Source organism: Acanthopagrus latus, chromosome 6 (genome assembly GCF_904848185.1).
Source record: "Acanthopagrus latus isolate v.2019 chromosome 6, fAcaLat1.1, whole genome shotgun sequence".
In the NCBI taxonomy this organism is placed as follows: Eukaryota; Metazoa; Chordata; class Actinopteri; order Spariformes; family Sparidae; genus Acanthopagrus; species Acanthopagrus latus.
In genome coordinates, this window is record NC_051044.1 from 167,797 (window position 1) to 182,702 (window position 14,906).

The 14,906-nt window shown below is 46.3% G+C and overlaps 2 protein-coding genes across 3 annotated transcripts; one reads left to right on the top strand and one right to left on the bottom strand.

Annotated features, from left to right (window-relative positions):
- Positions 1–1,254: 1,254 nt before the first annotated feature.
- isy1 (ISY1 splicing factor homolog) lies at positions 1,255–6,519 on the bottom strand. The gene is made up of 11 exons (XM_037102604.1): positions 6,382–6,519; positions 5,753–5,775; positions 5,363–5,414; positions 5,156–5,221; positions 5,002–5,044; positions 2,990–3,102; positions 2,798–2,915; positions 2,588–2,710; positions 1,835–1,950; positions 1,614–1,703; positions 1,255–1,440 (listed from the first exon to the last, which is right to left on the bottom strand). The coding sequence occupies exons 1-11, from the start codon at positions 6,382–6,384 to the stop codon at positions 1,333–1,335; spliced, it is 855 nt and encodes a 284-aa protein (XP_036958499.1). The 5' UTR covers positions 6,385–6,519; the 3' UTR covers positions 1,255–1,332.
- A 3,763-nt stretch (positions 6,520–10,282) lies between these two features.
- Positions 10,283–14,220, top strand: LOC119021793 (pyruvate dehydrogenase [acetyl-transferring]-phosphatase 1, mitochondrial-like). 2 transcript variants are annotated; one of them, XM_037102294.1, is made up of 6 exons: positions 10,283–10,421; positions 11,610–11,842; positions 11,906–12,316; positions 12,733–12,833; positions 13,062–13,630; positions 13,809–14,220. In XM_037102294.1, the coding sequence occupies exons 2-6, from the start codon at positions 11,645–11,647 to the stop codon at positions 14,081–14,083; spliced, it is 1,554 nt and encodes a 517-aa protein (XP_036958189.1). In that variant the 5' UTR covers positions 10,283–10,421; positions 11,610–11,644; the 3' UTR covers positions 14,084–14,220. The 2 variants fall into 2 exon arrangements, with proteins under 2 accessions (XP_036958189.1, XP_036958190.1); XM_037102295.1 differs by having other exon boundaries at positions 11,906–12,310.
- The last annotated feature ends 686 nt before the right edge of the window (positions 14,221–14,906 follow it).

Here is a 14,906-nt window from a genome sequence, read left to right on the forward strand (position 1 = left end):
CCCTCATATGAACAGTAATCAAGTCTTAAAGTATCTGATATCAAATGTATTTAAAGTAACTCATCCATATCTCTACATGTAGAGTCAGCTGATCATCAGTGTTTGTTTTGATTGATCATAAAATCTGGTAACTCATGTTCAGTACTTGAGTAAATGTATCATAATACACTGGAGTTATTGACTGGTTATTGATCACTGATCGATTGTCTTCACTCAGACTCCAATCCATAAGGATCTGCAGCACGTTCAGGCCAGCTGTGATGAAGTACACACACACACACACACACACACACACACACACACACACACACACACACACACACACACACACACACACAGATTGAATGTGGCTGACAGCAGTTTTCTCCTCACATGACATCACATGCAGCGTTCAGCTGTTAATCAGCCAATCACATGTTACAGAATGCTGCCACTAATCAACCAATCAGCTGTCAGATTGAAACCACATGATGGGAAAGAGAAAGAACAGAAGAGGACAGACTGGCAGATGGAGGAGGATATGGAGTTGTGCGACTGTGGTGACATCTACCAACCTGCCACGAGGTTGTTGTGATGTACAGCTGGTGGATCGAACAGACATCCCTATAAATGTATTCTGTCTCCTATTTATTTATTTTGGGCCTTTGTATGACTATATTGATAGGAGACCACATGAAACAGGATCAGAGGTGAAGGTGACTCCACCAGCTGAGCTAATGGGCACCCTGATGGTATTATTCTGTTTGAACAGCAGAGGGCGCAGTCATACTGCTACATTCGTTCTAATCGTTTGCCTGTTTAACTGTTACACAGATGCCGTGGTGACAGCTGTTCTCAGTGTTCAAGCAAATGTCTGTCTGCAGGGCCGTCCCATCACTGCTCCCCCACTTGTCCTGTCTGCTTCACCTAACCAGCCCAGAGACACTGCAGCTACACCCGAAAACCTCTGAACATACACTCAGGAAATGACCACGTGTTTGTGGCGCTCAGAGATTTTCGTGGCCCTGCTCATCTGGGATGCTGCTGGCCGCTGTATTGTTCTGTAATTATACTAGGTCCAGTACATATGAATGTACACACACACACACACACACACATATATACTTTCTGCTATTGTTACATCTCAATTAAGGACATTTTTCCAGACCTGGAAATGGCTCAAATGAAAATCCATAACTTTCCAAACTATGCGAGAACAGAATGTGCTGACTTCAACAAAATCTGTTAAAACAAATGACAACAGAACCAACAAACTGAGCTGAGCAACATTTTAATAAGAAACATGTCGAGTAGAAAAACTAAATGTACATCAGACAGACAGGTAGACAGATGTTATAGTCCCAACAGAGTTTTGGCTGTCTGACTCTGAGCTTGAAGAGTCTCACTGGCGTAACGCTGTAACAGTTCCATCTTCTTCCTCCTGACCAGTGCCTCCTCCACCTGACACACAGACACACAGACAGGTAAGATAGCTGTCTCACCTCTGTGAGTGTGTGAGGACTAGTTTCAGTTTGAAACCAGTGGAATGAGGATGTCCCGATTGTGTGTGTGTGTGTGTGTGTGTGTGTGTGTGTGTGTGTGTGTGTGTCTGTCTGTCTGTCTGTCTGTCTCACCTCTCTCTGTGAGGGAACAGGTACATGTGCGATGAAGGTGACTCCGCCTTCCTCTCCATCCTGCTCCTCCTGGCTCTCATCATCATCGGCCTGCAAATACACAGAAAACCAACACACCTCACTGATAGGAAGTTACACATGAAGCCCCGCCCACCACACCAACACCAGCCTGACTTTTCAAAACTTGTCCTGGAAATCCTGGAAGGTAGGGGAGAGCTCACCTCTTGGTTGTGGATGGTGTAGATGCTCTCCTCCTCCTCGTCCTCCTCCTGCTGCTTCTCTCCTGACAGACGAGACTCCTTTTCTGACCGCCACTTCTGCACCGCCTCCATCACAGCTACACACACACACACTATAGTTACAGGTGTCGGATACAGGTGTCACACTGCCGTTTGCATGCAGGGATCCTGCACCAATTCTCTGCCTCCACCTCTGTGTGAAAGCTTCAAGCTGGCTTTACGTATTGAGGGCGTATCACTCTAACAGTCTGATAACTGCACAGGTCCTTCACTCAACTTAATACAGAGAAATGTCCCACAAAGCAACGTAACAGGACTGAACAACAGTAACATAGTAACTGTAACTGTCTTTGGCAACTTATATAAAAAAATACCATCGTAAATCATCGTGACCGTCAGTCCTCCACTGAGACTTTAGTGAACTTTCCCCCAACAAACAGCCTCCGTCCCCGCATGTGAGAGAGTCAGACAGACATGATGATAAACTGTCAGCAGGTTCAGACTGACAGTAGGACACCTGGGAAACTACTTGAAAACACACAGATGTCATCATCATGACATCACCGTCACTCCTCTTTAGGAGCCGCGGCGTTGGCTTTCTGTATGAATAACACAGCGATTCGTCAACAGGATTCGCAAACCAATGCTGCGGAGATAATACGGCGTCGCTGTGTAAAACGGGCTAGTTACAGGTGTCGGATACAGTTACTGTTTGAGGTAACTGGTTCCAGTCACCTTGCTTCTCATACTGGGTCTCCAGAGGAAGCAGCACTCCATCATCTTCGTCCCTGTAGCCGTAATACTCTGCGTCCACATCCTTCATCAGCTCTGCCCTCGTCTTCCTCAGTGCCGGGGCAGCTGGGAGTCACATTATCAGAAAGAAAAAATTAGACAACAGTACAGTGACAGACGGTTGATATCAAACAGGAAGTAAAGTGTACGTACGCTCCTTCTCAAACAGCTCTCTGACTCCAGGAAGGTCTCTGGCTGCTCCAAAGTATTTATATCCTCGATTACCAGGAACCTCCTTCCCCTCATGATCCAACATCCTCGGACCGACCCGCTGTGACACACACACACACGTCATCAACACACTCACACAAACACCATATTTGCTTCTCACTGGTAGTCTCTTACAGCGTAGTCAGGTCCACCCAGCTCTTTGATCCGAACCTCCCAGTGGCCTTTCTCTCTCAGCAGCTTGTTGATCTCATCATTCAGGTCCCGAATCCTGAACTCCCCGAGACCAGCTGCACACAGACGGGTCAGAGAGAGAGAGAGAGAGACGGGTCAGAGAGAGAGACAGAGAGAGAGAGAGAGAGAGAGACAGAGACAGAGAGAGAGAGACAGAGGGAGAGAGAGAGAGAGAGACAGAGAGAGAGAGAGAGAGAGAGAAAGAGAGAGAGAGAGAGAGAGAGAGACAGAGAGAGAGAGACAGAGAGAGACAGAGAGAGAGAGAGAGAGAGACAGAGACAGAGACAGAGAGACAGAGAGAGAGAGAGACAGAGAGAGAGAGAGAGAGAGAGAAAGAGAGAGAGAGAGAGAGAGAGAGACAGAGAGAGAGAGACAGAGAGAGACAGAGAGAGAGACAGAGAGACAGAGACAGAGACAGAGAGACAGAGAGAGAGAGAGACAGAGAGAGAGAGAGAGAGAGAGAGAGAGAGAGACGGGTCAGAGAGAGAGAGACAGAGAGAGAGAGACAGAGAGAGAGAGAGACAGAGAGAGAGAGAGAGAGAGAGAGAGAGAGAGACGGGTCAGAGAGAGAGAGAGAGAGAGAGACTCTACAGACACAGAAAACACAGACAGCTACACACATCTAGGACTAAATATCACATCGATGGGAAATTTCAATCTGGCCATTAAGGATCTACGAGAAAAGGGCAGAAGAGCCTTCTGGACAATAAAAAACAACATAGACATACCTGTTAAAATCTGGATAAAAATATTTCAGTCGATAATTGAACCAATTGTGATGTATAGTAGTGAAGTGTGAGGCCTCTCATCAACCAAGACTTCCACAATTGGGATAAACACCCAGTGGAAACCCTGCACACTGAGATCTGCAAAAGCATCCTCAAAGTTCACAGGAACACCCCCAATAATGGATGCAGAGCTGAACTGGGCCAATTTCCCCTTTTAATTTGGATCCAAATAAGAGCAATAAAGTTCTACCAACACCTCAGAACCAGCGAGCCCAGCTCCTACCACTACAAAGCCCTACGATGCCAAGAGGAGAGCAGAGAAGGGAGTCCAGCCAGCTGGTCCACAGGCTGAGCTCCAACAGCACCGGGCACCAAGACCGCCCTCACACCATCCAGCACAACCAAATTATAGCAAAGGAAAAAGACAATTACATCAACTGTTGGACATCAACAACCAAAACCCAAAGCAAACTCCAGTGTTATTTGGCCCTAAACAGACAATACTCCATGGCAGATCATCTGAGCTCTGTAACTGACCTGAGACTGAGGAAAACACCGACTCTGTACAGACTCAGCGACCACAGCCGGGCCTCAGAGAGCAGCAGACACAGACAGACCCGGCTGCCCAGAGAGGACCGGCTGTGTCAGTTCTGTCCACACAGACAGGTGGAGACAGAGCAGCACTTCCTGCTGCACTGTGACACATACACAGACCTCAGAACCCACATATACACTAAAATCACATGTACAACCCCAGACTTCCCCAAACTATCAGACCAAGAAAAACTCCACCATTTACTGGGAGAACAAACGGGCACTGCTGTAGATGCAGCGAGATACGTGAACGCTGCCACAGGAGAAGAAACAAGCTGCACAACACCTGACATGATCTGCTCCACATGAACCAGCTGATCCTGACTGGGTTTTTACCTGTTGTTATTGTTCTTAACATTTTTGTTCTAAAATCCTGTAGGCTTTCATTTTTATTTTATTGTGAGCCACAGTCATGCCAATAAAGCTTATTGAAATTGAAATTGAAAAATTAACAGGTCAGAGAGAGAGAGAAATACAAACTTAACACTTCCTGTTAGCCTTCAAAGTAAAAGCCCAGGAGTGATTCAGTGTGTATCACACACATATCAGGATGTCGTGTACTGATGTGTGTGAGTGTCAACAACTTTCTGTTGCTACCTGTGATCCAGGTGAGTCAGTCAGGTCCATACTCACCATTCTGGATCTGAGCCACCTTCTTTGAGATCTCACTGATGATCTGAAACACACAAACATGTGATTGCACTTCAGAGCGTGTAATTCCGAGTGTGCAATTCCGAGTGTGCACTTCAGAGTGTGCACTTCAGAGTGTGCACTTCAGAGTGTGTACCTGTCGTCTCCATTTCTCAGCTTTAGGAAGTTCACTGCACTCTGATGCCAGAAATGGTCTCCTTTCCTGTAGACAGACGGTCAGAGAGTCAGATCTTTTTTTGAAATTGCGATCCCTTAAACAAACTGACTTGTAACCTCAGGAACAGAGCAGAAGATGGTGCAGAACACAGAGTGGAACATAGCGGAACACAAAGCAGAACCTGACCTTGACTTTTCCCTCCTCGAGCTGAGCCTGTCTGAATCGGGCCAGCGCCGTCCTGAGAGACATGGAAGAGGAAAGAGTCAGAGACAACAGAACCACGAAAGAACATGAAAGTCCTGATAGAACACAGCAGAACAAGCAAAACCAGGACAAGTCAGACTCAGGAGCAGCAGCTGATTGTTTAAGACATCCTGACATTACATTCAGAGCCAACTGATCAATCGATCAGTTCATTGATTAGTATCATTCCATCTGTCTCATTAGACATGACATTTTATGATGTTTGATAAACAAAATTATTCCTGAGCCAATCAAAATGATCAGCACATTTATTGATTCATCATGACAGATATTCTAGGTGCACACACATATTAACACACAGTCAGTACTCACATGGCCTTCTCAGCGTTTCTCGCCTGTAGAGAGAGAGAGAGAGAGAGAGAGACACACACATTAACACATCCTGATCGATCATTCATCAATGAGAACAGCACATTTTTATTCCATTATCCGTTTCTCTCTTGTTTTGTGTGGACTAACAAACAGCCGATCACAGTTAACCTGAGCCAGGTCGACTTCAGCCATCTCACATCAGTCTCCATTTAAAAACCTGGTATTTTAGAGTATGGCTGAATGAGTTTCCATTCAGTTTAAGACTCAAAGCTTTGCTGGATGTGAGCTTAGTGGACCTCTGACTGGGTTTCAGCCTGATTGCTGACAAAGTGTGCTAGTTTTCTCAGACAGGGTAGTTGTTGCCAGCTCACACCAGACTTCATTCAAAAAACTGTTACTTTATGACAGAGTGTGTCTGACAACACTACAGGCTTTATGTCGTCACAGTTAAAGAATTTCAGGGTTTCGATGAGTCCAAACGCTTTAAATCTGTTGACTGAATATTCACTAACGTTACTGAGTGGACCCGTTAGCCGCCAGTTTAAGCTAACGAGCTAAAATGTACCAGGTTAACTAGGTGTATCTGTATTGATAATGTGATCAGAGTGAAGATGTACTCGGCTGCTCACCATCTCTGCGGCTGTTAATCTACTTTAATGAAGAATCGAGCTGTGAGCTGAAGCTAACTGAGGCTAACTTCTCTCTGAGCTTCACACGCCGAAACAAACAGGAAGTGTTTCACCCTCTTCTTCTGCTGTTTCCGGCTCTAAGACGCCATTACTGCCACCTGCTGGGTGGCAGGTGGCAGTAATTATCTATCTATCTATCTATCTATCTATCTATCTATCTATCTATCTATACAGTATATGTGCCTACCAGCGTATGATGCCAACCCAGACGTAAGCATTGCAGATTATTGACGTCAGTCTACTAACATATTTTCTACAATGTATGCTACAATGTAATTGGCATTTACAATTTTAAACCCACCCCCGCCCCCCTCGTTGTAGGAGGACAACTTTATCAATGCCCAATTATAATTAGTTATTTAATATTAAATGGAATCTCACTCTAAATTTTGCGCAACTGGCAGATAGAACTGCTGATGCATGGAAAAAACACACAATTTTGTTTCTATAGACAACTGCACCAAAACATGGACATATCAATGCACAATCCCAATGCATACAAAAAGAAGAAATAAATCATCAGAGCCAGCCGTTCCATAATAAAAACACCTTGCCATCATTTGTTATCCATGTCAACCTCTTCTAGCTGAAGCTGTTCTTGATTTTGAAAACAAATCAGTTGGTTTGCAGCATTTTTCACCGTCAGCCAACAGTGCTCTTAGATTTCTCTCTCTCATTTTCTCCACTTCCCCCTTGTGTCGCTTGATGGCTTGATTCATTTTTTTTTTTTTTTTGCTAGTTTAATTTCAGTCAACTTCCAAAAATTCCCAGAGGGCATTGCTTCATTTTTAACTTTTGCAAACAAATAATCAAATAAATAATGGAGGTAGATTTGTTTTATTTCCAACCATACACATTTTTTAACATCTGAATAAAAAATTTCGTTTCAAAACAAAACATGCTAACAGCTGACATTTGTCGACAGGTGAGCCAACAGTTTACCTGAGTTTGAACAGAAACGTTCTTTAAAGGAAATTCATATTTTCCTCACTGAAATAAACGTTGAGCTGAAATCTCTTTATTATCAAACTTTTGACTGAACTCATCTGTCCTGGTTATGAGCATCTTTATTTTGAATCATGCTTAACTTTCATCACAGTCTTTCTTTTACATGTTTTTAAAAATCCTGTTAGTGTTTTGCATCCTGTCTTTACGTCTCTGTTCCTGTTGGCGTTCCGGCTTCTGTCCTCCACCTGCCGCCTCTGAATGTGACTCTGGGTTTTCTCAGATTTGTGGAAAACAGCACAGGATTTAAAATGAGTGTCATTTATCTGATCTGATTAATTTAAAGGCGTCATGAGGAACCTGGAGGCAACGCAGGCTGTTGTTCTTGAGAGCTCAAACGGGCCTTTTGTTGAATTGTGTGTTTTTGTGTATTTGTTGTATTTCACGGTGTTCTTCCTCGGCTAGTAAAGCAAGTCATTCCTGGTAAAATAAAGGTGAAATGAGCCTCGGTACGTTTGCAGTTGATCATTAATGTTCATGAATGTGAGATGTCTCTGCTCCTCCATCTTTTTATCGTCAAGTTAAACTCACAGTCTGCAGTAAAACCAAAAGCGTTCAGCAGCTCTGAGAGATAAACTGTACAAAATAACATTTGGATGTTCTCTTGCTATAGGTAATTTTCGTCTCCATCGACTCGTCTGGAACAAACAGCAACAATGCACCTTTCAGAATCAAGTTCAGGTTCCTTTATTAGAACCCAGAGGTAGATTGTTTGACTGCATGTGTCTCGTCCTCTGGATAGTCTCCAGCCTCGACCTCCCAGCTGTGAGACCCTTAATGCAACACGTTAAACATTATTATTCAAATTGGATTTAAGTGTCATAAACATTAAGTGTTTTGTTGTTCTATTAAACACATGGATGGTATTGTGTCTCAGTACTCTTTGGATCACATATCAATCTCAGACACCTCTGAAAATTAGTTTGCCAGGTGAGCCCAATTAAAGAAAAACTGCTTCAGATGGATGCTCCACATTATTAAGCAGGACACAAGTTTCAAGCAATGTGGGAAAGATAAAAGGATCTCTGCTGCTTAACGAGTCATAACAAGGAAGGTTTCTGTCAGACAAACTCATCGGATTAAGAGAGCAGCTTCTAAAATGCTGTTCCAAAGCAGCAAACAGGTATTTGAGGCTGCTGATGTCTCTGGAGTCCATCGAACCTCAAAGTGTAGGATCCTCCAGAGGCTTGTGGCTGCGCATAAACCTACTATCAGCCACCCCGAACCAACACTCACAAGCAGAAACGGTTGCAGTGGGCCCAGAAATACAAGGAGACTAACAGTCTTATTTACTGATGAGTGCTGTGCAACCCTGAATGGTCAAGATGGATGGAGTAGTGGCTGGTTGGTGGATGGAGCAGTGGCTGGTTGGTGGATGGAGCAGTGGATGGTTGGTGGATGGAGCAGTGGATGGTTGGTGGATGGAGCAGTGGCTGGTTGGTGGATGGTTGGTGGATGGAGCAGTGGCTGGTTGGTGGATGGAGCAGTGGATGGTTGGTGGATGGAGCAGTGGCTGGTTGGTGGATGGTTGGTGGATGGAGCAGTGGCTGGTTGGTGGATGGAGCAGTGGCTGGTTGGTGGATGGTTGGTGGATGGAGCACTGGCTGGTTGGTGGATGGTTGGTGGATGGTTGGTGGATGGAGCAGTGGATGGTTGGTGGATGGTTGGTGGATGGAGCAGTGGCTGGTTGGTGGATGGAGCAGTGGATGGTTGGTGGATGGAGCAGTGGATGGTTGGTGGATGGTTGGTGGATGGAGCAGTGGCTGGTTGGTGGATGGAGCAGTGGATGGTTGGTGGATGGAGCAGTGGATGGAGCAGTGGATGGAGCAGTGGGTGGTTGGTGGATGGAGCAGTGGGTGGTTGGTGGATGGAGCAGTGGATGGTTGGTGGATGGAGCAGTGGGTGGTTGGTGGATGGAGCAGTGGGTGGTTGGTGGATGGAGCAGTGGATGGTTGGTGGATGGAGCAGTGGGTGGTTGGTGGATGGAGCAGTGGATGGAGCAGTGGATGGCCACCATGTCCCAACAAGGCTGCGACATCAGCAAGGATGTGGCGTGATGGAGTCATCATGGGCAGAGAGGCGGTCGACCCTCAGGGGTCCCTGAAGGTGTGAAAATGACCTCAGCAGAGTAAACAGAGTTTCTGACTGACCGCATTCTTCCATGGTACAAAAAGAAGTAGCGGGTCGTAGCAAATTGATCTTCATATATGACCATGCACCATGTCATGCTGCAGAGAATACCGCTGTGTCATTGGGTGCTACAGGCATAAAAGGAGAAAAACCTGTCCTCCTCTAACCTCGATCCCACTGAGAACCTCTGGAGCATCCTCAAAACATCCGTGAGGCAGTTGGCACCAGAACAGCAGCTCTAGGAGAACATTCTCACATTCTGCAAAGAAATTCAAGCAGAAACTCTCCAAAAACTCACAAGTTCACTGGATGCAAGTATTGTTAATGTGATATAAAGAAGGGTCCCATGTTAACACGTCACTCGGCCTGTTGAGATGTTTTTGATTGAAATAGCTTTTGATTTCATTAAATAAGACGTCCTAATGCTGCAAGTTCAACAAATGATCATCCTCAGTTCTATACAACCTACAAGATGTTTTGAAACTCTGCTGTTGGTAATAATTTGGAACAGTTATCATTGGGAAATTTGTTCAATAACATTCTCAGGATTTATACTCCTGCTACTTATGACACTTAAGTTTATTTCATAGAAACATTAAGCCTTTTTAAGATAACATGTTTATTGATCCCCTGCAGGAGAAACTTACTTACATACCTGAGTACAAGTCACAGTGAGGGGGCGGGGCTTCAGTTGCAGGATGTTTATGGATTACTGATTACTGAGGGAGATATGACAGCTGTCAAAGGTCAGTGTGTGAAACGACTGAGAGAATATTCAACAGCACAATCAGTCAGACCTCTTCATCTGCAGGACGAACCAGGAACTGAACACATCGAAACACACGGTGAGTTTCAGCTTCACTGAACTGCCGCCACTTTAACAAGAGACAAGGTCATGATGTCAGTGGACAGCTGGACGGAGATGAGACAGAAGCAGCAGAGTGACGAGTCAGGAGAGTTTAGAGATCGACAAAGATCCGTGGGCCGAAGATCTGGGTGTTTTTATTGTCAGGAGATCGAACCATTTTCTGCTTTTATAGGAACCAACAGGCTCTGTCTCTCGCTGTGTCCAAGTTTTAATGTAATATTCTTGATTTTCACACAGCAGCCATTTTCCCCTGACATCACGATGACAGCGTGATGCTCAGATGTCGTACAGCTGCGTTCAAATGGTTATTAAGTCCTGATTAACTAATCAATGACAGAAGCGAAAAATCCATAAGATCATATTTCAACAAACATGTGATAACGGAGAAAACAGCTAATGTTAGCATGCATCCATGTTAACATCAGTTTGTTCACACACACACACACACACACACACACACACACACACACACACACACACACACACCTCTTTGTAAGACAGGGTGTGAATCAGTAGAGGACCATTAGCCAGCTGTGACACTCAGTACGTTTACATGCACAGCTTAGTCAGAGAGCCATAGCCATAGTTTGACTATGCTACTCAGACACCTGCAGTCGTCTGAGTATACATGCCGGTGAGAAAATTGAATTACTGGCTGAAGCATGTCACACCCGGTACGATAGGTGGCGCTGTACCCATTTCAACTAGTGGTAACAGAAACACCTCCGACTGACCTCTTTACCTCACCAGTTGCCTCAGGATTCAGGAAAGATGGCGTACAAAGAGCGAGATGAAGCTACATCTTTGTACACTTCGTATATGGTGTACATGATAATTACACAAACTAGATGCACAATGGCGCTCTTACTTGCGGTGATTTCGCTGCCACCATCCTTCTACTTCTGGCTCACGGCCCTGGGAAAAAAATCTCAAGCCTGTGCAGAATGCAAAATCCGAATCCAATCTGATGGAGCGTATACATGCAGGAGTAATGTGACTATCAATTGAATAATCTAGGTGTTTTAATCCGACTATGAGAAATATGATCCAGTCAGACTTTTAGTCAGACTAAGGTCATGCATCTTAAAAATCTGATCATAATCATGCTAACCCATTAAGTCGGTTTTCTCGAGTGCCACGTAAATGCGCTGTCTCTTTACCTCAGATACACTTCCTGTTGGTATCTGATTGTGAGTGGCCATGCTGGGAAGAACAGGAACGTTCCGAGGACATTGCAGGTTTGAGCTCCAGCAGTGCCGCCCCCTCTCCTCCCCTCCACCTCCTCCTCTGCCTGAGCTCTCCAGACTCCATTACCCAGCAAGCAGTGGGAGCAGGAAGTATAGGACGGGTTGGGAGGCGGGACCGATGAGCTCGGCCCAGATCAACAGCATCCTAAAGGTAAGAATGTCCATCAGTCAATGTGTCCGTCATTTGGCCAACTGATCTGTATTCTCTTGCCAGGCCAACGAATACAGTCACAACCTCCCCAGAGGCCCTGCCTCCCATGGTGTCTTGGGTTTCCATAGCAACATGTTGCCGTCCAACCTCCCTGGTGAGGATCGGCGGAGCAGCGCCACCTGCTTGCCAGGCTGCGGCGGTGTGCAGTTTGGTGTGTTTGATGGCCATGCAGGGGCGGCATGCGCTCACGCCGTCAGCCAAAGGCTCTTCTATTACATTGCCGTGGCAATGCTCCCACTACAGACGCTGGCGGAGCTGGAGCGGGCTGTGCAGGAGGACCGGGCCGTACCACCACTGCTGGAGTGGCATAAACACCCTCAAGACCACAGCTGCCCTGACGGAGGAGCGATCTCCTTCCACAGCCTCCGAAACTACTGGCAGGAGAGGCTGGAGGACGGAGATGAGGAGGACGAGGTAACCAGAATTTAATCATTAAACCAGAGCAGGGGTCTGCACGGGTCCAAAACTGATTCAAACCAGACAGGATCATGGTCAGGTCCGGGGCAGGTCTTAGTTAAAACCACATGCACCCACATCAGGACTTCTGACATCTGGTGGTTGAAGTATCGACCTGTTTGGTGCTCAGGTGAGAGCAGATAAACAGCCACAGTCAGTGCCTGTCAGAGCTCAGTCGATGGTTCTGGTGTGATTTGGATTGGTCTCCTTCAGTAGACTAGGTTCCTCCAGCTGTTTCCAGAACAATCTGATTTCTTCATACTCAGGAGGAGAAATGTTCTGATGGGTCACGGATCAGCACTGACAAAAGAGAATTCACGTTAGATTAAACACATTAAAATATTCTGATCTGTCTCTTCTCTGATTGGCTGCAGGACAGCGGCAGGGTGACATCAGCGCTGGTCAATGCCTTCTGTCGCCTTGACTACGATCTTTCTGTGGAGGCCCAGGTCCACCTGTCCATGTCCTCACCTAGGTAAACAAGTGGGTGGAGCCACGTCGGTCTGTGGACGGATTTAGAGTCCAACATCACGCCCATCGCAATCTTAGTTTTCTGAGCTACGAGTCAACATATTTGGATGAAAGGGTGCAGGCAGGAAACAGTCTCTGGTCCTGAACAAATCTGTTGATCCTGGTGCTGTTTTCTTCTCACAGGTGTTACTGGCTGTTGTTGTGACCAGGTGAATCGTCTATCTGTCCACAGGCGGTTGTCTCTCCGTGGGGAGGCGTTCTCTGTGTCCTCACCCCTCCGGGTGGCACTGTCCGGCTGCACCGCCTGCGTCGCACACGTCTCTAAAGGCGTCCTGCATGTGGCTAACCTGGGTGACAGCCGGGCCGTCCTGGGTGTCCAGGAGCCAGACAGCAGCTGGTCAGCACTAAGCCTCACCAACGATCACAATGCCCAGAACCCTGACGAGCTGCAAAGGATTCTGGGTGAACATCCACTATCAGAGCAGAGGACGGTGGTCCGCCATGACCGCCTGCTGGGTCTGCTGCTGCCCTTCAGGGCGTTCGGTGATGTCCGCTTCAAATGGAGCGCAGAGATGCTGAGTCGAGTCTACGAGACACGACCAGACATCCTGTCTGCAGTCAGCGAGGCAGTTCGGGTGCTGCCTCCATACTACCTGACCCCGCCCTACCTGAGCGCCCAGCCAGAGGTCACCCGACACCGCATCAGACCCGCTGACAAGTTCCTGGTCCTGGCCACAGATGGACTGTGGGAGCTAATGCACCGACAGACGGTGGTCCAGCTGGTGGGCCAACAGGTGACAGGTGAGATTCCCAGAATAACAGAAATAAAGTGAAGACCTGACAAAGTTAGAAATAATTGTTTTTACTTTCAGTAATAATTTAACAAACTGACGAGTTTCAGAAGAAAATCCTGTGTTTTGTTAAAACTGAGTTTCTGCTGTTGAGTGGAGGTGTGAGCTGACGGCTGGTGTATGTGCAGGCCTTCAGCAGCAGAGACCCTTCATTCCTGCTGCAGGTGTGACACTGAGCAGTCTGCAGCGCCTCCTGCTGGAGAGGAGGGGCCGGGCTCTGTCGGTTCTGGAGGACCAGAATGCCGCCACTCACTTGCTCCGCCACGCCCTTGGGGATGATGGGTACGGAGCGGTGGCACCAAACCGCCTAGCAAGGATGCTGAGCCTGCCAGTAGAGCTGGCCAGGAGGTACCGCGATGACATCACCATCACCGTCATCCACCTTAACGAGCCCGACCTTTGAACAGAGCACCTGCAGGGGCTCACCTGATCTGCTGACACATCATTAACTTGTGTTCTCACTCTGAACTCTGTCACATGTTCCTCTCGGCTTCTGTTGCCCTTCAATGTTTGATTTGAATAAAAACAAACTTGGTTCAATCTCTCATCCTGTCTGTCCCATCCTATGTCTCCTGTCTGTCTCATCCTGTCTGTCCCATCCTGTCTCCTGTCTGTCTCATCCTGTCTGTCTCTCCTGTCCTACAGATTATCATTATTATCATTATTATTTTGTCTATATTTGTCCTGCCCTCATCAGTGAGGGTGAGAAACAGACTCAACAGCACCACAAACTGGACCATATTACAGGACTGCTGATCACAGTATCCAGATTACATTCAGTGATACTGGAGTTAAAGTAAAGACATCAAGTGAAAATTGACTTTACTTCTACCGATCATAACCAGACCCGGTGACCCTGAGAAGGTTCAGAGGATCAGAACGTCTGATTGATGAAATAAAATTAAGGTGTGGATGTCATCAGATCTGAGCGTATGTCATTTCCACTGAAGAAGGCTGTAATTTAGTCATTTGTTTAAATTCATAATTTAATTCTCAACTTGATTAGATTGAGCTGACAAGTCACCATCTTCATTGAACAGAAGTAAGGCAGCCATGTTTGTAGTCAGACACATCAGAGATCTTAGAGGAGATGCTGACTTATACATTGATAGTGAATAATTTTGTTCAGTTCTTCTGTTTAATAAGGTTTTATTATTTTACTTCAGAAATCCAGATCCACTCAAACATGGTTCACAGGTCACCTGCCGCACAAGCCAGCCAATCAG

Bases quoted from the DNA above. Each gene is read 5' to 3' on its own strand.
- isy1 (XM_037102604.1), bottom strand. The intron at 3,103-5,001 runs GTGAGTATGGAC...GTCTGTGTGCAG, and splicing joins GGTGGCTCAGATCCAGAATG to CTGGTCTCGGGGAGTTCAGG. The intron at 1,704-1,834 runs GTGAGCTCTCCC...GTGTATTTGCAG, and splicing joins ACACCATCCACAACCAAGAG to GCCGATGATGATGAGAGCCA.
- LOC119021793 (XM_037102294.1), top strand. From the start codon at position 11,645: ATGCTGGGAAGAACAGGAACGTTCCGAGGACATTGCAGGTTTGAGCTC. The intron at 11,843-11,905 runs GTAAGAATGTCC...TTCTCTTGCCAG, and splicing joins AGATCAACAGCATCCTAAAG to GCCAACGAATACAGTCACAA. The intron at 13,631-13,808 runs GTGAGATTCCCA...GTGTATGTGCAG, and splicing joins GGTGGGCCAACAGGTGACAG to GCCTTCAGCAGCAGAGACCC.